This window comes from Narcine bancroftii, chromosome 1 (assembly GCF_036971445.1).
Source record: "Narcine bancroftii isolate sNarBan1 chromosome 1, sNarBan1.hap1, whole genome shotgun sequence".
Classification (NCBI taxonomy): domain Eukaryota; kingdom Metazoa; phylum Chordata; class Chondrichthyes; order Torpediniformes; family Narcinidae; genus Narcine; species Narcine bancroftii.
Window position 1 is genome coordinate 54,162,170 of NC_091469.1, and position 22,643 is coordinate 54,184,812.

The window sequence follows — 22,643 nt, forward strand, 5'->3', positions numbered from 1 at the left end:
CTTCCATCATAACCTATGTCCACTTATTTCAGATAACCACCACGCTCTATGTAAAAACACCCCCCCATCCCCAATATCATTGTTAAATTTCTCCCCTTAAACCTGTGTGCACTAGTTCTCAACTTGGGTTCTCTGGACAAAAACGTTTGGACAATCGATGCCTTTCAATTTTATAAACCTTTAAGTTCGCACCTCAGTCTCCTTGGTTCTAGTGAGAATTTATCCTTGAATTAATAGGCCTCTATTCCAAGCAGCATCCTGGTGAATCTTTTCTGAACTCTCTCTTTTGTTATCACATCCTTCCTGTATTGTGGCAACCACAATATTTTAAGTGCAGTCTACCCAGTGTTATGTACAACAGCAATGTGATGTATCAGCTCGTTGCCTCAGCCTTGCAACCAAACATACTAAATGCCAAATTCCCTAACCTATTCACATTTGTAACTACTTTCGTGGAGACATGCAGGTACCCCAAGGTTTCTATGTACATCAGTACATTAAGGCATCTATCATATACTTTGTACTTCCAACCAGAACTCAACACTTAATCGAATTCCATCTGTCACCACTTTGCCCAAGTTATAGTTGATCTAAGTCTTGATGTTTCCCATTGTAATTTTCTTTGTTATCTACAGACCTCCAAATTTTGATTTGTCTGCAAATTTACTAATCATACCCCTTCCGTTCTAATTCAAGTAATTAGGAAATACTACAATCCACAAAGTTCCATCACCAATTCTTGCAGTAGGACCCTCGTTACACACTTCCATTCAGAAAAAAAAACACCCAATGTTTGCAGCTCTCCAAAAATGTTTGTGAGACATGATTTTGGAAATGCCAGACTACCTCGCACTTTTCAGCTTGCCGCACCAAAATCTTTTTCATTGTTCCTTAGAGCATAACCTCTGCTTCTGGGAGGGCTGGTTTCAGTGATAACCTCAAACCGTATCTATGTTGAAGGTCACACCATGGCCAGCATCTCACCACATGCAGATTCCACAATGCAGCCTCTACCTCTAGGATGTAATGTGCCAGGAAATGGTGGCCAGTGTTAGAAGGCTTCCCTTCTCCAGCTAGATCAGTGGTTCTCAACCTTTTTCTTTCCACTCATATACCATTTTAAGAGTTACAGGGAAAGGTTGTGCAGACTGGGGCTTTTTTCTCTGGAGCGTAGAAGATTGAGAGGGGACTTGATAGAGGTGTTTAAGATTTTAAAAGGGACAGACAGAGTAAATATGGATAGGCTTTTTCAATTAAGAAAGGGGGAGATTCAAACTAGAGGACATGGTTTAAGATTGAAGGGGGAAAATTATGAGGGGAACATGAGGAGAAATTTCTTTACGCAGACGGTGGTGGGGATGTGGAATGAGCTTCCAGCAGACGTGGTCGAGGCGGGATCATTGGTTACATTTAAGGAAGACTGGATTGTTACATGGATAGGAGGGGACTAGAGGGGTATGGACTGGGTGCTGGTCAGTGGGACTAGGAGGGTGTGGATTTGCTACAGCATGGACTAGTAGGGCCGAACTGGCCTGTTCTGTGCTGTAAGTGGTTATATGGTTATATGGTATTCCCTATGCCATCAGAGCTCAGTGATGAGTAAGGGATTGCTTAAGGTGGTATCAGGGTGGAAAAAGAAGGTTGAGAATCATTGTTCTAGACCTAATTGTTATTGAAATATTTTGATCAAGAAAAATTGTCATTGGTCCATTTCCTTTGGACTTATGAAACCAAGCACATAATAAGTCAATTAGGTACGATTAAAATGATGGTTTTCAAACTTTTTCCTGCCTGAATTCTATCGAGAATTTAAGGACTTATTAATGCCTCTGTATATGGAGGTGGTAGACCAGGCTAGGGGAAGAAGGTCCCTTCTGGAATCTTTTACAGTGGCGATTGTTACAACGATTTTGAAGAAGGGTGAGGATTCGCTTATGCCCTCTTCCTATAGGTCAATTTCTCTACTGAATACCAATTACAAGATCCTAGCCAAAGCCTTGGCAAATAGATTGGCATTGCATTTGCTGAAATTGATAAACAAGGATCAGACAGGCTTTGTCCAGGAAAGAAAGACAGCAGATAATATTGGCAAATTACTGCATGTTATGCATCTGGCACAATCTAGAAATGAGAAGGGTCTGGCCATTTCCTTGGATGCAGAAAAGGCCTTCGATAGACTGGAGTGGGAATTTTTATTCAAGGTCCTGGAGAAGTCAGGGTTGGGACCAATTTTTCAAAATTGGATTAGGGCACTATATCACTTGCCCAAGGCAAAAGTTGAAATCAATGGGCAGGTCTCTCCAGACTTCCCACTTAACAGATCTTGTAGGCAAGGATGCCCACTTCCACCGGCTCTCTTTGTGCTGGCTATGGAACCATTGGCAGAAGCCACTCAGCAGGATCCAGACATCAAAGGTTATAGAGTGAGCCAGGAGGAACACAAAATTAACTTGTTCGCTGATGACGTACTGATATATTTGACATATCCTGCGACTTCCCTGCCTAGGCTGCACGAGGTACTGGAGGAGTATGGAGAACTGTCTGGGTATAAGATCAATTGGAATAAGAGTGAGGTGATGCCACTCACTGGCGATAATTATAATCAATTTAAAGAAATTGAATTTAAAGTGGCCACAGAAGGGGATCAAATACCTAGGAGTTAATATTGATAGTGACTTGAATAATTTATACGCTAAATTATGCCCGCTTGCTGGGAAGAGTCGAGGAGGACTTAAAGAGGTGGATGTCCCTGCCTATCACACTGGTAGGCAGGTCAACTGCATCAAAATGAATGTGTTGCCAAGATTCCAATATCTTTTCCAAACATTGCCTATGTCGTTGCCCCAGGATTTCTTCAAACAGTTATCACATACAGTTAGGAGGTTTCTTAACTAGGGACAATAATCTAGGCCAGGGGTGGGCAATTAGTTTTCCCAAGGGGCCACATGAGAAGCAGAAAATATTGTGGAGTGCCAGACCAATAGGCTGAACTAAATTATGCTTAATATTAATTCTATCTCTTTATAAAAGCAATAAATTGCATCATTTTGACAAGATGTGACTGGTAAGAGTAAATGTGATGATTAAGCAATGGAAAATAAGATTAGGAAAAACATCATTTATTCAATCAAAATTACCCAAAACAATTGTAAACGAAATGTGCATGTTCAGAAATGTACCATTTTTGAAAGACCAGCATTAAATCAGCTTTATACAAATTGTTATTATCATTTTGCTTTGTAGTCGAACCACCTCATTTGCTGTTTTTCAGTTCTTTTTTCTGGTTCAGTGAGAGAACAAGTGCATCAAAGTTAGGCTGAATGTTTGAGGTGGATATGCGAAGGACAGCTAACAGATGATCATCAGTGAGAGAGGATCTATACCTGGATTTGTTAAACTTCATCACTGAGAACGTTTGTTAACCTATGTAGGTAGATCCAAAGAGAACCAACATCTTCTGAGCATGCCTCCTCATATGTGGAAAGTTCTCCTCCTTGAGAGAAGAGTAAAAATCCAGCAGTGATACTGACTTAAAGTGCTCTGCCAGTATCATATCACATTGTAGGTTGATGAGTTCCAGCTGAACATGACTGGGTGCATTATCCATGCTGCAGGTAAAGGGAGAGGAAATCATGTGCATTTCACCCTCAACTGTTTTGAAGTCTTCAAATCATCTTGAAAACTCACCATGCAGTGCTCCTAACATGGATGAGTACCTGCGGAGGTGATCAGGGTTTGCATGTGAGAGAGAGTGTTGCTCTCCAGTTGGCTTGAAAGAAACTGCAACTTTCTCATGAAAGCCTTCACCAGGCTGTACATTTCATGAACAAAAAGGCCCCAATGTTGCAGTTTGGTATTTAGTTCTTTCATCAGTGTAGTCACATCAACGGCAAATACAAGATCTGCCATCCATTTCCCATCTGAGAGCTCTGGTATGTCTTTGCCATTCTTCTCACAAAACTCTTGAATCTCTGCTTTCAGGTCCCAAACACTTTTCAGCACTTTGCCCAGGCTGAGCCATCTTACAGTTGTGTGGTAACCTATGTCACCATGTTCAATCTCACGCTCCTCCATGAGTGCAACAATCTGTCTGTGATTTAATGCAGGTATCCTGATGAAGTTAACTGTTTTAGTTTTAACATGGTTAAGTTTTATCACTGACTTACACAACACATTCTGATGTTTGATACAATGTAAGAATACCAATTTCAGTTCTGGGTTGATTTCAGTCACCTTATCTTGCATCCATTTCAAAGGTCCAATGTTTATCACCATTAGATTTGGACATCTATCTGTTGTAACACCTGCCAATCTGTCCCATTTCAGTCCCAACTTGTCCAGGCATGCATTTACTTCCGTGAACAAATCACTCCCCGTCATCGTCCCTTTCATTGACTGCATTGCCGCCAGCTCCTCCATAATCTTTAAGTCCTTTGTTATCCCAGAGACAAAGACGAGTAAATGGGCTGTGTCGTGGACATCACAGGTCTTGTCCAAAGCAAAGGAGAAAAAAAAATCAATATTGTCCATTTTATTTTGCAGCTGAAGCTCCAGATTTCCCGCGATGTCCTCGATCCTTCTTGTCATGGTTCATCTGGAGAGGGGCATGTTCTCGAATGCTTCTTTATTCTTGAGGCATATTAGCACTGCAGAGTCCACTCTTCGATGAACACTCCCTCAGAGAATGACTTACTGTTGTTAGCGATTTTGTAGGATATCACAAAGCTGATTTTGGCTGCTGCATCCCTGGATGTATGAAGCCTTGTTGCTTTTGCAGAATAGCTAGCAAAGCTTCAGATGTCTGTATCCATTCAGAATCAGTCAGGTTTTTGTATTTCTCCGTGTGTTTAGTCTTGTAATAGCGATTGAAATTATAGTCCTTAAACACGGTGATCTGCTCTCCATAAACTAAACACATGACTTTACCTCTGACTTCAGTAAATAAATACTTAATAGTTTGCATCAATCTTTATTTTTTAGCAGGAGCGAACATTTTTGTGGGCTAACACTCGTAAACTTGTAAACTGAGTAAAGGTAAAGGTGTGCGCATGCATGGATTTATATATGTAAGCTCTCTCTCTCTCCCTCTCTCTCCTTCGCCCTCTTTCTCACTTATTCTTTCCAATCCACCACCCTCCCTCCCTCTCCTCTCTCTCACCCATTCTTTGCAATAGATTTCTCCCTCCCTCTTCTCTCCCTCTGCATCTCTCACCGATCACTTTCACCCACAGTCTCCCCCACTCCATCGCCCTCACACACTTTCCCTCTCACCCTCATTCCTCCCACTCTACCCATGTTGTTTTACTCACCCCATTTTCCCCTTCTCTCTTCCATCTCTCGATCTCCCCTCTGCGAGTTTATTTTCTTATCTAATAATCAATAACTTTATTTTCATTTTGTACTGTCCAAGACCCTGCCGAACTCCCTATCGTTCTCTCTCGCTCTCTGTGCTCCTGCAAACCCTTTGATATCTCCCCTCTCTCTCCTCGATCTCTCTCCTCTCCCTGCCAATCTCCCTCCACCAATCACACTCTCCCTCCTTTTCTCTCACTCCCTTTCTCTCTCTCTCTCTCTCTCTCTCTCTCTCTCTCTCTCTCTCTCTCTCCCTCTCCCTCTATTTAAATTAAACACTCCGATTTGCCATATTAACCAATAGCATTTGGGAGTCGGAGAAGTGAGCTCTCCCTCAGACGTCATATGAATTAGTGCCAACCTCTTCCACAAGCCCCACCTCTCAAGCTTCTGACTGACATTTCCGCCCTTGGTGCAAAGGCACCTGTTCCCCTGCCACTGTTCCCGCCCTACTTCACCGCTGCGATGGGGATGTTTTTGTAGGGCCTCATTGACAGCTCGTGCTGCCGTGTAGACTCCAGGCACAAAGATACAGGGCCAAGAGGGCTGTGCTCAGGTCAGCGGACTTCAATATAAACAGGTTGTCGCCCGGTCTCTCTGCAGACAAACCGTTTACAGTTACCCTTTGGTCCACGTGATCTCTGACCATGGAGTAAAACAGGTTATGAGGCCCCTTCCCGGGGTCCTGTCGATACCAGAACATTCTGTTGGTGCTGCTGCTTCCCTTCACTGTATACTGCAGCTCCATTCTGTTCCCAGGCCATTCAGAAACCACGGCTGGAACCTGGATGACAGTAACCCGGGCCCGATACCCGGTACCCATTCACCCATTATCTAGTCCTTATGCGGGCCAGTCAGGGACACCCAAAGGGCTGGATGTAGCCCGGGGATCATACATTGTCCAGGTCTGGTCCAGGCAGATTGAGATTGCCGAACTTCAAAAAATATTATTGGGTGCCTCAGTTGAGATACATTGCCTCCCTTTTTCAGGGAGGAGATGTACCATCCTGAGCACAAATTGATCTGTACCTGATGGGCGAGAAGATAGCAGAGGATTTTATTTATAAATGGGACATTAAATTTTTAACAGGGAAGAAGTACAGACCCATATTAAAACAAGTCATTAGTATCTAGGCCAAAATGAACCAGTATTTGGATATTAAGCTGGAGCTGACACCAAAAACACCCTTGACTCTGAATAAATTAATACCACTAACAGTGATTCTGGACATCTGGCTCTGTAATGGAGTCAGATGTATGGAGGACTGTTATGAGCAAGGGCAATTAATGTCATTTGAACAGCTTAAAAATTAATATGATTTACTGAATAATACATTTCACTGCTATCTTCAAATAAAGTATTTTTTACAGGACTTATTAAGTCTAGGTATGGTCCTACCTCATTGCAGTAGCATAGAGGCCCTGATTTGAAGGGGAATCAGCAAGAAATTTACTTCAACAATGTATTACCTGTTCCAGTCAGAGGGTCCCAAACCGGGCCTTCATAGGTCGAGAGAAAGATGGGAGTCGGACATAGGTATTACAATTGATCAGATCTGCAGGTCTGCCCTGTGCTGGGTAAGTATGACCTTGGTCATTAATGCAAGGTATAGGCTCGCCCAGTATAACATTTTACACCAGTTATACATAACTGCAGAAAATCAACAGATCAAAAGCAGAACTCCCAGACAAATGCTTCAGGTGTGGTGTTGCAGCCGGTACATTTGTTCATGCAATCTGGTCATCTGCCAAGGTGAGGCCCTTTTGGGTGGATCTAGACCAAGTCCTGGAAAAAATTATAGTTAAATGATTCCCCCGGGACCCAGAGGTGTTCCTACTGGTGAATATAATGGACATAAGGCTTACAATGAAGCATTCCAAATTTCACATCCAATTTGTGTTAATCACAATGGCAGTGGCCATGATGTGCATTGCGGTGACCTGGAAGTCTGACTCTATTCTTAGTATTGAGCGATGGAACAAGGAAATGCAAAGTTGCATTGCCCTGGAGAAAATAACTTACAATCTGTGAAACAAATACAGAACCTTTTGGAAGATTTGGGGAGCCATACATGCACTACATAGGTGCATGGAGGTGACTGTTCTACCATTCCCTGCTGTTGCTCCCTCTCTTCTGCACTGATCCCGATCAAGGAAAGTCAAGAATGAGCACTGACTTGGAAGCCGTCCATTGAGCCATGATAGTCTCTGTTTCTTTTCTCATTTCTTTTTATCATTTGTATTCTTATTCATTTCCTTAATATTAGTGTTTGTTATTGTTATTGACATTGTAGTATGAACAAATTGTTTAGTTTTATAGGTGGGGTAAGGGTGTGGGCAATGACATGGGCTTATATATATAGTCATAGAGAAAAAGAATACATGTACATGTATATGAGTTTGTGAACTGCCATTGTTGACAGGTTGCAGTGTTTGACTGCACAGCCCTGTGTGAAAAATTATAAATAAATATTCCAAAAAAAATGTTGTTAGCCACGGGTGTGATGCCAAAGGATGAGAGGGTAGCTGATGTTATTCTGTTGCTTGAGAAAGTATCCAAAAATAGCACAGTAAATTATAGGACAGTGAGCCTGACATCAGTATTATGTAAATTACTGTAAGATGTCCTAAGAGGTCAGATGTACAATTATTTGGATAGCAAGGAATAGTCAACATAGCTTTGTGCCTGGTAGGTCGTGTTTAACCAATCTTATAGAGCTTTTCGAGGAGGTTACCAGAAACATTGATGAAGGAAAGACTGTGGATTTTGTCTACGTGTACTTTAGTAAGGTCTTTGACAAGGTCCCACATGGAAGGTTAGTCAGGAAGGCTCAGATGCTCGGTATTCATGGTGAAGTAGTGAACTGGATTCGACATTGACTGTACAGGAGAAGCCAGAGAGTGGTAGTGAATGATTGCTTCTCAGACTGGAGGCCTTTCACTAGTGATGTGCCTCAGGGATCAGTGCTGGGACCATTGTTGTTTGTCATCTATATCAAGGATCTGGATGACTATGTGATAAATTGGATCAGCAAGTTTGCAGATGACACAAAGATTGGAGGTGTTGTGGAGAGCGAAGAGGGTTTTCAAAGCTTGCAGAGGGATCTGGACCAGCTGGAAAAATAGACTGAAAAATGGCAGATGGAATTTAAGGCAGACAAGTGTGAAGTGTTGTATTTTGGAAGGAAGAAACAAGAAAGAACATACATGGTAAATAGAAGGGCACTGAGAAGTGCAATAGGGTTTTATTCCCTGGAGGGTAGAACAATGAAAAGAGATTTGATCAAGGTATTTAAAATTATGAGGGACATAGAGTAAACGAAGGTAGGCTTTTCCACTTGAGGATAGGTGAGATACAATCCAAAATATATGGGTTAAGGATGAAGAGAAATGTTTAGGGGGAATATTAGGGTGGGGGTACTTTTTCATATAGAACGTAGTGGGAACATGGGACAAGCTGTCAGCTGAAGTAGTAAATGCAGGTTAAATGTTAACTTAAGAAGAATTTGGACAGGTACATGGATAGGAGAAATATGGAGAGCTTTGGACTGGCTGGAGATCAGTGAGACTAGGCCGAATAACAGTTTGGCACAGACTAAAAGGAACGAAGGGCATATATCTGTGCTGTAATGTTTCATGTGTAACATGATCGAAAGTACTCAGGGACATGTGTAGAGCTCAAACACGCTTTTATTAGTTTTCAACTAACAGCCGGTATCTACAATAATCTTCAGGTAAATTGGAGGTAAGGTGGGAAAAAAGGATTTATATTGGGACGGACAGGGGCGAGGCCAAGAGGAGAGGTCAGCCGTCTAATCTATACATAGACAGTGAATTCCAGTTCACTGCACCATGATTTTCTGGTTCTATGGACGTAAGAAAAATAGAAGGTTATGGGTGTAAAGTAGGGAAGGTTTATTTTGTTGAATGGGTTTATCTAGGTCAGCACAACATAAAAAGCCAAAGGGCCTGTACTGTGCTGTAATGTTCTATGATCTTCCTTGTATGCTGACTTCTTCTAATCAGTCCCTACCTTTCCACGTGAACATAAATCCCATCCCTCAGAATCATATCTCCACCAATATTCCTACTACTGATACAAAGCTACTGCTCTGTAGTTTCCAGGCTTATTATTTCAGTTCTTTTTAATCAATAGCTATCATCTATTTTTCTGCCACATCAATGACCAATGAAGACACACATATCTTTGTCAGGGCCTCTGACAATCTCCTCCCTTGCCTCCTTAAGCATCCTGCGATATATCCCTGATCTCCAATTCTACCTTCCTGACACAGCCTTGTTCCAGAGTATCAGCATACCCCTCCCTTTACTCTCCATTCTTAGTGTCCTTCTGCATAGTAAAGATTGATGAAAAGTATTTATTTAACACCTTGTTCATATCCCTAAGTCCACACAAAATATAGCTCACTTGGCCCTGAGGGACATATTCTTTCCTTAGCTACCCTCTTTATTCTCATATAAAATGTTTAAGGATTATCCTTAACTTGCAACATTTATTTCATGACTCCATTTTACACTCTGTTGCCACTGAAAATGCAGTGATGGCTGATGAATGTGAAATAACGACACACACAGTTGCAGGTAAATCAGAACTTGTATACTCAAATCACATGCGTATTCTTTAAAGACATTGAAACACGTGCACCACGTCATGACGGTATGACATCCCGGGCCAGTTTGCTAGTCTTTTCGGAGTTGTAGTCTATCTGTAATGCCACTACACCTCCTCAATTCTTTATTTTTCTCTCATATCCCCAAGAAAACGTGACTAATTAGATAACAATTTCCTATACCCAATGTTCACTTCCCTTAGGTACCTGATGAAATTTTCAATATCCTTCCCTAAACTTATCTTTTTTTCCTCCTACCTTAAAGGAACATGCTGACTCTGGACTCGACTCTTTCTTGTTGAACACTTCTCACTTAATCAGATTGACTTGCACCACTCATTTCAAGAACAGCTGCTACCCCTCCAACAACAGACTCTTCAACAACAAACTCAATCAAGTACGCATATAAGGACTCTTACTTTTGCACTTTATTGATTGTTTTCTCTCTGTAATGCACAGTCAGTTTGTTTAGCTTTCCTTATTTGTTTACATGTGTACATTAAGTACAGGGGTTTTTCTTGCACTATCAGTAATTAGTAAATCTGTCTCACCCACAGGGAAAAAAATACTTAGGATTGTATGTGATGTCATATATATATATATACTCTGACAATAAATCCGAAATGTTGTTTCCCCTCTGGCAGCTGCTTCAGATCTACCTCTCCAATGTTCTATCTTACACTATTAAAAAATCAATAGGGCCTTAACTTGAAGAATAACTTTATCTTTATTCATGTTTTCCCCCCCATTGTAGAAAGATCAAAGGGTTTGTAGATTAGCATGGTAAATAGAAAACTGCAAATGCATCAGTCTCTTAAACAAAAATGATCCTTGCTACATCAATGCCCTTAAATCTTCAGTAACCTCTTATTTATTAGATCAAAAAATGCTTACAGTTTTCTTATGTTTAGTGCTCATTGTCAGCTGCATGGGTTGCAATACCTAACCAATCTGAGAGGCATTAACCTGTTAAAGTTGAGGGCCTCATAGAGATCTATTAAAGATTGATATTCATAATTGAAAATTAGTGTAAAAATGCCATGAAAAGGTAATCTCCCAGAAGAAATGATATGTGCACACATCATTTCATATACAATAATATGTATTTTAATATCCAAATTTAGAATGTCAGTGATTTGGAAGGGAAATATTCTGTTTACCCACAGCAGATTGTTTGCAAGTTTAAGATCTTACATAACCCAACACATCAAAGGTAATAAACACAGCAGCTTGTTATTTTTTTAAATCAACTGGGTTTTGTTTTAGAAATATTGGAAAGAATAGATTTCCTGTTCTCTTTTAAAAATGCCTTTTCTCCTACAAATACAGCTTTGACATTTCCCTTTGGTAAGTTATTGAATTATACTGCACTATACTGTAATACAATTTTCTCACAAAGCCCAACTAAAACTGATAGGCTTGTGGATCGAGATGTAAAATTCCTGCATGGAATGAAATTAGGAGTAATTTAATGCCTTCTCCTGTTTTGTCTGGCTTGTAACTTAATTAAGCTATCAATATCTGCTGATGGTGCTGACAAGTCTACAGCCATCCATTTTCTGGTGGATAAATAAGGTCTTCTTTGGGGATCTATTTGTTACTGCCTGAAACTTCACTATAAAATGTAATGCTAAATAAATACAGACCAACATCAAAACACATTGTTCCCTACTGGTATTGTATTGGTTAAAGTAAATATTAACAAAACAATTGGGATATGTTGTATTCGGCCAGTGGTTCTCACCTTTTTCTTTCCATTCACATACCACTTTAAGTAATCCCTATGCCATTGGTGCTCTGTGATTAGTAAGGGATTGTGAGTGGGAAGGGAAGGTTGAGAATCACTGCTCTAAATCTAATTTTTACTGAAATATTTTCCTTGAGAAAAATTGTCATTGGCCCATTTCCTTTGGAGTTAGGAAACTGTGCATGTCACGAGTCAATTAGGAACGATTAAAACACTGGTTTTCAAACTTTTTCTTTCCACTCTCGTACCACCTTAGGCAATCTCTTACTAATCACAGAGCATCTATGGCATAGGGAATACTTAAAGTGGTATATAAGTGGAAAGAAAAAGGTTGAGAACCACTGTGGCTTACAGAGGGATCAGACCCATCCATGTGCTGGATTGATAGCTGTTGGGAGGGGCCAAAGTATTCCACCTGCAACTTTTGCAACCAAGAAGCTCGCTAGCAAGCACATGGGAAGGACACCACCTCTACACGTTCCTATCCAATGTGTACCTTATCCTGAATTAGAACATCTTCTATCCTGCAATTCCCAACAGAATTACTAAACAACATTGGTGGTTCAAAAAGCTGACTCATCACTACCTTCTCAAGGGTAATAAATATTAGCCTAGATCCTAGACAAGAAAGAAAAAGGGAAAATGTATCAGGCAAGTATTTTGCATGAATAATTAATTATAATTTCTTGAATGACTAACTTACAAATGTTTCAAAACAATAGCACCCAATAAATTCACACCACACAAGAGAGAAATTAATAATTTCTGTGGGGCTAAATATTGACTAAAGTATCAAAATCTGAATATTCTCCGGCTTTATTGTTTACATTTTTAACCTTATCTCAGTACAACAGGTCACAAGTAAGAGTAATTTAAATGTTTAACTTCCATTATAATCTATCGGAAGAGCATACAGTTTAATTGTGTGTTTGAGAATAATATTTAATAATATTTAGTGAAGGTACAACAAATCACAACACTGGAAAAACAAATAGTGTAGTCCAATAATATTTGAAACAAGGAGTCAAAAATGTTTACCATGCTATATTTGTTACCCTATATAAATGCTATGGAGTCATCTGAAGGTCCAAAGAATTAATTTATAGTCAGGAAAAAATTCTTAAAGGAGAATTGTTTACTGACATTCTAAGATTATACTTGTCTCATTGTCTTGACATTGTGATAAATTCTAATACCTTTCGGATGTCATTTTTCAAGGTGGTGATTCTCTCTTGCATCAGTGGATTGGATATGTCTTATAAAACAGGTATTTAAATAATATTGGCTGATTGATGTCACAACATGGTCTGTTCAGCAGCATCACAGAGGAAGTTTTTTTACAGAACTGGCCATCCTTCTCCTGCTCTACATTTTGCTCTTAACTTGTCTCCACCAACACAAAATGAGTGATTGGAATGGAGGGCATAAATAATGTTCACTGCCTAAAATGCACTTCAGATAGTTGCTACTTTAAAAAAAAATAACCGACTGATGGTTGGAAAATAAACCTTATGTTATAAATTAATTGAAAAAAAGTTACTACAAACAAAATCATTCTATGAATTTCATTAAGCCATTGTTACAAAATATATTGCAATGATTAATATAAAAAGAAAAGTACCCCTTCCACAGGAGTGGAGGGTTAAACAACTATTACATAGTATACCCTCTACACAAAGCCTATTTGGAGAAAAAGCAGTTGAGTTAGATGCTTTTATCAATAATAATCTCATCTATAGTAAACAGCAACATTGATGGCCAGTATTACTGGATACAAATTATAGCTGCATCAGCTTTGAAATTGACACTAAAAACACTCTCAATTCAACCAAGAGAAAATGATAAACAAAAGCTTACAAATGCCAACCATGCAGCAGTCTAACATTTTTCACTCTGGATATAGAAAATATATGAAGACCAAGATTTGATCATTTTGTTAAAATTGCAGGGCTGTGTGAGGCAACTAAGCATTGACTATAAGGAAAGCAATTTTTCAAGCAGCAGTTCCAAAGGATCTGTCCATCACAACTCTTCTGCAGTAATGATCTGTACAGATCTCCAAAGCCGTTGTAAAGTTCCTTTATCCTGTAACTTTTGGAAAGTGAAACTGCAAAAACACAATACTGATAAAAGTAGTGTAATGCCAGAAAAGTAAAGGCAGCTTTAACAAAGAAGTTCCTTAAGTACTATTAGTCACCTTAATGGAATCATGCCAGCATGTGTTTGATGATGGGTGTGTCCAATTAAAATAGTCACTGACTCCCAATGATCACAAATTATGTCACAGTTATGTATTTGATATTGACATTATTAGGAAAAATAAAGACAGTTTTCTTTAAGAAAAATAGCCATCTGAATTTGGTTAGAAGATTAACATACTTATTTATGCTTATCTAGTTCTAATGCAGTTTAGGGGACATGCCATTTAATGGAGAATATGCAAGTGAATAAGGAACCCTAACCAGTGGCTTGTGCTCTTTTAATGGGTGCTTCAACACAAGCTGTGATGTGGAAAAATCAACACTTCTCTGTTTTAAAATTCATCAATGAAAATTATGTTGAATAAGGAGATAGCCCTTTTTCAGATTTATCATGTTTCAAATATATTGTCACATATAACCCTGAGATCCTAATTTTCTGTAGGAATGACAGAATTACCACTTATTGGCAGTACAAAAAAAAACTGTACAGAGATAACAGGATTGCTGCCTGTGCCATGCGCTAGAGAGGGTAGGAATAGGAAGATCTAGTGGATTCATGTGTGGCTAAAGAGTTGGTGCAGGGGGCAGGGGTTCAGATTTGTGCATAATTGGCATCTCTTCTGGGGAAGGTTTGACCTGTACAAAAAGGATGGGCTGCACTTGAACTGGAAAGGGATCAATATCCTGGCAGGAAGGTTTGCTAGATCTGTTGGGGAGGGTTTAAACTAGTTTGGCAGGGTGGTGGGAATCAGAATGAGAGTGAGGATATTAGGGTAGAAAGACAATTAGATTTGAAGGGAGAGTGGAACCAGACTGATAAAAATTAATGAGGGAGAAGGTGTAGCAAAAGTAGATGGTAATCAAAGAAGTTAATGTGAAGAATTGTGGTGCTACCACTGTATTGTCTGTATTGTATGTATTGTTTGACCTGCCCAGCTCCCTAAGCCTATGATTCCTCCCCCATAAAATCCCTATAAAGGCTGTTACACCCAAACTCCTCCCTCAGTACCTGCCTTTGAACTGTGCCTGTAACATGGGATGTGTTGATGTCTTAAGGTGATTAAAGCCTATTGATCATAACTCACTGTCTAATGTGGTTGATCAAAAGTGCTACAGGAACATTCTCTCGAGTGTATATTTCAATGCAAGGAGCATTATACATAAGGTGGATGATCTTAGAGCATGAATTGACAAATAGAAATATGATATTGTAGCCATCAGTGGAACTTGGTTGCAGGAGGGCCATAAATGGCAGCTAAATGTTCCTGGATTCCATTGCTTTAGGTGTGATAGAACAGGGGGGGATAAAAGATGGAGGAATCGCATTGCTTCTTAGAGGAAACATTACAGCGGTGCTATGGCAGGATAGATTGGAGGGATTAACCAGAGAGGGTATTTGGGTGGAAGTGAGGAAGGGAAAGACATGAACACACGAAAGGGGGTGCATTATAGACCACCTAATAGGCAGAGGGGATTAGAGGAGCAAGTTTGTAAGGAGATAGCATATATGTGTAATAAACATAAGGTGGTGATTATAGGAGATTTTAACTTTCCACAGATTGACTGGGAAGCCCATACTGTAAAACAGCTGGTTAGGTTGGAGTTTGTAAAATGTGTTCAGGGAAGTTTTCTAAATCAATACATAGAAGAACCGACTAGAGGGGGTGATGTATTGGATCTCCTATTAGGGAATGAGATAGGTCAGGTGACAGATGTGTGTTGGGGAACACTTTGGATCTAGTGATCACTATACTATTAGTTATAGGTTAATTATGGAGAAGGACAGGGCTGAGCCTGAGGTTGAGATTCAGGATTGGAATAAGGTTAACACCGAGGAGATGCAAAAGGATTTAGAAGGTGTAGATTGGGATCATTTATTTTCTGGGAAAGATAGAACAGATAAATGGAGGATATTCAAAGGGGAAATTTTGAGAGTACAGAGTTAATATGTCCCTGTAAGGATTAAGGGAAAGATTAGAAAAATATAGGGAGCCTTGGTTTTCAAATATTGGAAATTTGGTTCGGAGAAAGATGGATGTGTACAACTGGTATAGACAGCAAGGAATAAAAGAGGTCCCTGAGGAATATAAAGAGATGAGAAAAAAAAAAACCTTAAGAAAGAAATTAGAAAGGCCAAAAGAAGATATGAGGCTGCTTTGGCAGGCAAGGTAAAAATAAATAAATCCAAAGGGTTTTCTACAGATACATTAAAAGTAAAAGAAAAGTAAGGGTTAAAATTGGACCCTTTGAGGAGTCAGAAGAAATGGGGAAAATTTTAAATGATTTTTTTTTCCCTCAATATGCACTAAGGAAAGAAATATTGACTCAGGTGAAGTAAGGAAATCTGGTAGTGAGGTCATGGAAAATATATAGATTAATTAGTAGGTAGTACTGGCTATTTTAAAGAGAATAAAGGTGGATAAATCTTCGAGTCCTGAAGATATTCCTGAGGACCTTGAGGGAGGTTAGTATAGAAATAGCTGGGGATCTGACAGAAATATTTATAATGCCATTAGCCACAGGGGAGGTGCCAGAGGATTAGAGGGTAGCTCATGTTATTCCACTGTTTAAAAAAAGGCACTAAAAGTAAAGCAGGTAATTATAGGCCTGTGAGTCTGATGTTGGTTGTAGGTAGATTAATGGAGAGTGTTCTTACAGATGGTATATACAATTATTTGGATAGACAGGGATTGATTAGGAGTAGTCAGCACGGTTTTGTGCATGGTAGATCATGTTTCTCAAATCTTATAGAGTTTTTCAAGGAGGTTAATAAGGTTGATGAGGGGAATGCTGTGGATGATGTCTATGTAGCTTTAGTAAGACCTTTGACAAGATTCTGCATAAGAGGTTAGTTAGGAAGGTTGAATCATCAGGTAATAATGTTGAAGTAGTGAAATGGATTCAATGATGGTGCATAGGAGAAGCCAGAGAGTAGTGTTGGAAATATTTTTGTCAAATTTTGGAGGCCAATGACACCAATTTGACAAAATTTCCTCAGGGATCAGTACTTGATCTATTGTTGTTTGTCATATACATTAAAGATCTATATCATAGGGTGGTAAATTAGATTAATAAGTATGAAGATTAAACTAAGATTGGTGGTGTCGTGGACAGTGAAGAAGGTGGCAGTGGGATATAGGTCAGTTAGAAGAGTGGGCTGAAAGATGGCAGATGGAGTTTAATACTGATAAATGTGAGGTACTACATTTTAATTGACCATCCAGTTGCCTACTTTAAAAAAAAATAATGTTCATCAAAGGAACTATTCCACTATTGAGAAAGAACTGTTATTTATAATATTTGCTCTGCAGAATTTTGAGGTATATCTCAGTAGCTCTCATAAACCAAATGTGATATTTACTGACCATGATCCTCTGGTGTTTTTGAATAAAATGAAGAATAAAAACAGAAGATTTTTAAACTGGAGATTAATGTTATAAGAATATAATCTGCAACTTAATTATATCAGAGTTGCAAATAATGTGGTAGAAGATTGTTTTTCAAGATGTTAAAATAGATTGTGTATAGAAAAATATTTTCTCAACATTGGGTTACTTTATATTGTGTTACTTTATATCTTATATACATATTATATATTGTGTATTGTTATCTCTTTAGTGATGTTAAAGACAGTTTAGTTATAACTGAATTTTAACTCAAGATTTAAATTCCTTTAAAGGGGGAAAGTGTGACAGAGTATGTAGATATGTTTTTGGGAGATAAATGGGGAAAGGTATGTTAGAGTAGGTTACATAAAAACACTTTAAAACAGATCTTATTTGAAATACTGGAATTTTACTAATGCTAGACATATCGGCTCCATAGCTTTTGCAAGAGCTTTGGAGAGTACCCAAGAGTCTTCACTAATGGATTGTTGTTTACAAAAGGCAACAGATGAACGATCTTGTCAAAGCCACAGACAGTCTGATGGGGAAATTGCTGTTCTAAGAGGGTCATTTGGTTTTGAAAGCAGAGAAAGTCAAACAGGCTTTCTCTCAGAGAGAGAGTGAGAGAGTGAGAGTGAGAGAGCAAGAGAGAGAGAGAGAGAGAAAGAGTGACAGACAGACAGACAGACAGACAGACAGACAGAGATCACTTCTGCAGTGATACAGCCAGCAGAAGCAGCTGAGACTGGAACAGAGCAAGCTGGCAAGCTTATGGAATGCCCATTTTGAAGATGGCCTAGTCAAAGCCCTTGTGGTTCATTCAATAGGAGAGGACTGGTTGTCTAATGTTTCACTTGGAATAAGAGAACTAAAATGAACTCTGTGGTGACATGAAATAAATAGGTTATCATCTGGGGAACCATGAAGGGGCAAGTTTCATCCGCAAGACACTGGAGTGGCTGATGAAGAAGGAATCAGTTGTGGGTGTCATGGAACAACAAAGTTCTTTCTCTGAAAACTGACATAAACCTTCCTGAGTGGTAACCATTTATCTTTCTAGCACCAAAGCCTGGTGAACTTTATAAAAGTTAAATTCTGTACACAGTATAAGAACTGCCTGCAACCAGTGAACATGGAGGAATGAGAAGTGAGATTGGACTGTGAACCAAAGAACTTTTCTGGACTTACACACACACTACATACACATGTGCTTAGAATTAGAAGGGGGTTAAGTAAGGTTAAGTAAGTCAATAGTGATAAGTTAAAGTTTGATTCTATTTTCATGTTTAAAGATAATTAAAAACAAATTTTGTTTAAGTAACCATTTGTCTTCGTAAATATCTATTGCTGCTGGGTTTTTGGGGTCCTCTGGGCTTGTAACAGTGTGAGGTGTTACATTGTGGTAGGATTAATCAGCAAAGATTATACACATTAAATTGTAGACAATTGCGAGTGCAGTAGAACAAATGGATTTAGGAATTCTGGTATAATTTCCTGAAAGTAGAGTCACATGTAGATAGGGTGTGAAGAAAGCTTTTGGTATATTGGCCTTCATAAATCAAAATATTGTGTACAGGAGTTGGTATGTCATGTTGAAGTTGTATAAGGCATTGGTAAAGCCAAATTTGGATTATTGTGTGCAGTTTTGGTCGCCGAATTATAGGAAGGATATCCACAAAATAGCGAGAGTGCAGAGAAGATTTACAAGAATGTTGCCTGAGTTTCTGTGTTTGATTACGGGGAAAATTTAATCAGACTAGGACATTATTCCCTGGAGCATAGAAAATTGAGGGGTGATTTGATAGAGGTATTAAAAAATATGTGGGGGACAGATAGAGTAAATGTGGACAGGCTTTTTTCAATTGAGAGTGGGGGAGATTGAAACAAGGAGACATGGATTGAGATTGAATGGAGAAAAGTTGAGGGGAAACATGAGGGGGAATTTCTTCACTCAGAGTGTGGAATGAGCTTCCAGCCAAAGTGGCAGATGTCGGCTTGATTTTAATATTTAAGGAAAAGTTGGATAGTTATATGGATGAGTTATAGGCTGGGTGCAGGTCAATGGGACTAGGTGGGAGAAGGTGTTTGGCATTGACAAGAAGGGCCAAACAGGCCTGTTTCTGTGCTGTAATTGTTATATGGTAAATAAACTAGCTGTGGAGTACAGAGAGAATTTCTTTAAAATCAATAAAGTGCACAAGTAAGAGTTCTTAAAATGAGTCTACGATAGAGTTTATTGTTGACGAGTCTGATAGTGGAGGGGTAGCAGCTATTCCTGAACCTGGTGGTGTGAGTCTTGTCCTACCTATACGTCTTTTTTTTTAATACTTTATTTATATTTTTTTAAACCACAATAATAGTTACATTACATTCAATTCTAAATTATTTCAAAAGAAATCAAACATGTTAAATATATCATCCCAACCCCCCCCCCCCAACCCATCCTCCTATCTCCCATCCCCCACCCCTAAAAGAAAAAAAAAAGAAGACAGAAAGAAAAACTGGAGAATGCCAAGAAAATAAAACATTTATACAATAAAGTTTATTGGAAGAAGAGAGCCAATCATTACATGCAAACCAACATTTTGTAAATATGAGCTCCATATTTTCCAAAAATCATGATATTTATTTTGCAAAGTATAAGTAATTTTCTCTAATGTGTGTATGCAGCTATAAAGTTCTGCATGTCATCTTTCCATACCTAAATCTATTTCCATAATTGAACATACATTTCCTAGAAACTGCTAAAGCAATCAACACAAATTCAATTTAATAAATACTTAATTTTAATTTGGCCTTGTAGCCAAATTAATATTACTCAATAAAAATAACATCGGATCCTGTGGGAATTTAACCCCTGTGATTTGTTCCAAAAGATAAGCTAACCCTAACCAAAATTGTCTAACTTTAGGACATTGCCAAGTTGAATGGAAAAAAGTTCCAATCTCAGATCTACATCTAAAACACAAATCTGATATGGCAGGATTTAATCTATTTAATTTTTGTGGAGTCAAATATAATTGATGTAAACTAACCTATATCTTACATTTATAAGTTTAGTCATATTATTCTGACACAAATCCATCCAATGCTTTTCACGAAAGAGATTGTTAGATTATTTGAAGTAAATTAGAGTTGAAATTACTTTTTTATAGGGAAACTCATTTATCTGAGAAATAACATCAAAAATTGAAAGAGATTAGGTTGACCAAGTTTTAACTCTAAAGCAAGGGGTGTGGCAATTTTATTTAAATAAATGTTACCTATTAAAATTCATAAAGTAATTACTGATCCTATGGGAAGGTTTGTATTAGTAAATTGTCAAATTTATCCGGATGATTGGACTTTGATGAACATTTATGCACCAAACATAGATGATGAAGAATTTAATATGGATACATTTATATATTTAGCTGAGACACATCAAAAAATATTGGTAGGAGGGGATTTTAATTGTTGTTTGGTCCAGTTTTGGATAAAACAACCAAATCAGTTACTCGAGCTAAAGCAGCAAAGACAATTTGGATTTGTAACACTACTGTAAATAAATTTATCTCAGTAATGTATAACTTACTTCAAACTAAACCAAATTGGGGTGCATAAATCAAGATTAAAATGGGAAACAGATTTATATATACAAATAAATTTACCTAGACTTCTTTCCTGATGGCAGCAGAGAGAACAGAGCATGTGTCAGGTGGTGTAGATCCTTGATGATTGCTGCTGCTCTCTGATGGCAGCGTTCCCTCTAGATGATCTTGATAGTGGGGACGGTTTCATCTGTGAGGTCCTGGTCGGTGACTACAACCTTTTGGAGGGCTTTATGCTCAGGAATATTGGTGTCCCCATACCAGACAGCACACCCTCCACCACACATCTGTAGAAATTTTCCAGGGTTTCTGGTGTCATACCATGCCTCCACAAACTCCTGAGGAAGTAGAAGTGCTGACTTGCTTTCTTTGTGATGCCATTGGTGTGTTGGGTCCAGGAAAGGTCGACCAAGAGAGTGACTCCCAATTTGCTCACCTTCCCCCACCCCCCCTCCACCCCCGACCCTCCAATGATCACTGGATTGTATACCTTTGGCTTTCCTTCAACAGTCAGCTCCTTAGTTATGATGACACTGAGTTGAGTGAGGATAGTTGGAGAACTTAAGTTTTATTTCACTGCTTACACCCACATTTTACACTAATTGTACCCCAAATCTTTTTTTAATTCTCCCTTCATTTCAAACAGCTCCCCATTTCACTCCAGGTTCCACTGCACACCTACAATTTACAGTCGTCAATTAACTTACTAACAGGGCCATCTTGTAGGAGGAAACGAACACCAGGAGGAAGGCAGAAGATCAATAATGGCTGCAGTGTTCAGAATTAAAACCAAATTGTTGGAGGTGTGAGACAGAAAATCTGCAACAACCAGGTAGGGTTATTTGCCAACAAATTCATCCACTGTCTTCACACTGTTCATGTGTAACAATTTTCTGAATAACTTCATCAGCAAAATAAAGATTCCATCTAAACACCAAAACCCATTGACTATAAATCCTATGCTGTTGTATTTAAATTGAAGGAAGGAAGTGATACTGGTGTATATTACGGACCAACAAACAATGTAAAAGCAGTGCAAATAGAGACCAGTACAATTTTGAAAAAAATGACTATTTGGAAATTGTAATTTATTTCATTGAGCATAAATGGATGCATTCAAATGTAAAAATGCAAGAAAAATTGAATACAGTTATGAATTTTTTTTTGTTATCTATTTACTATCATCCAATACTTTGTTGTGCACAAGTACACTATTCAGAGTGATGCATGATAGGCTGCAGGCACTGTGATTGTAATAAAAACACCAAAATGCTGGAGAACTCAGCTGGTCTCTTCAGCATCTATAGGAGATGAAGATGTTTTGCCAATGTTTCGAGCCTGAGACCTGCAAATAAAAATCAGAAAAGCACAAAATAGACCAGCTGAGTTCAGTGTTTTTTTTTAATTGTAAGTGCATTCTTCATCTGTAAATATGTTTTACTTTTTTTTTATCCTAAGCCAAAGCAAACATGAAAATCAAAGAAAGATCCATCATGATGGCAACAATAAAATAATTGAACAATGAATCTCACAGAGGAAACTAGAATTGTTTCTATCACTATTCTACTTTTAATTAAATAATAATTTGCTCTGTGTGGTTCATGAAAATATATCAGAAGCTGGTTACTGCCAAAAGAGATCTCTCCTGACGCTTTGCAATAAACACAATTATGGCTCTTATTCTTCATTTGACTAGATAATTTCAGCAAATGGATAATGAGTGAAGCAAAATGCAT

General features: G+C 38.6%; 1 protein-coding gene and 1 gene segment (V, D, J or C); both read right to left on the minus strand.

The window, feature by feature from the left end:
• Nucleotides 1-3,699: 3,699 nt before the first annotated feature.
• On the minus strand, nucleotides 3,700-4,587 carry LOC138762394 (general transcription factor II-I repeat domain-containing protein 2B-like). The gene has a single exon (XM_069936319.1). The coding sequence runs from the start codon at nucleotides 4,585-4,587 to the stop codon at nucleotides 3,700-3,702; it is 888 nt and encodes a 295-aa protein (XP_069792420.1).
• Nucleotides 4,588-5,839: 1,252 nt separating this feature from the next.
• LOC138763176 (T cell receptor beta variable 30-like) lies at nucleotides 5,840-6,175 on the minus strand. The segment is given in 1 exon segment: nucleotides 5,840-6,175. A coding segment is annotated over 1 exon segment (336 nt).
• Nucleotides 6,176-22,643: the final 16,468 nt, after the last annotated feature.

What these genes read in the sequence shown, in the direction of transcription:
- LOC138762394 (XM_069936319.1), bottom strand. Translation starts at nt 4,587, where the DNA reads ATGACAAGAAGGATCGAGGACATCGCGGGAAATCTGGAGCTTCAGCTG.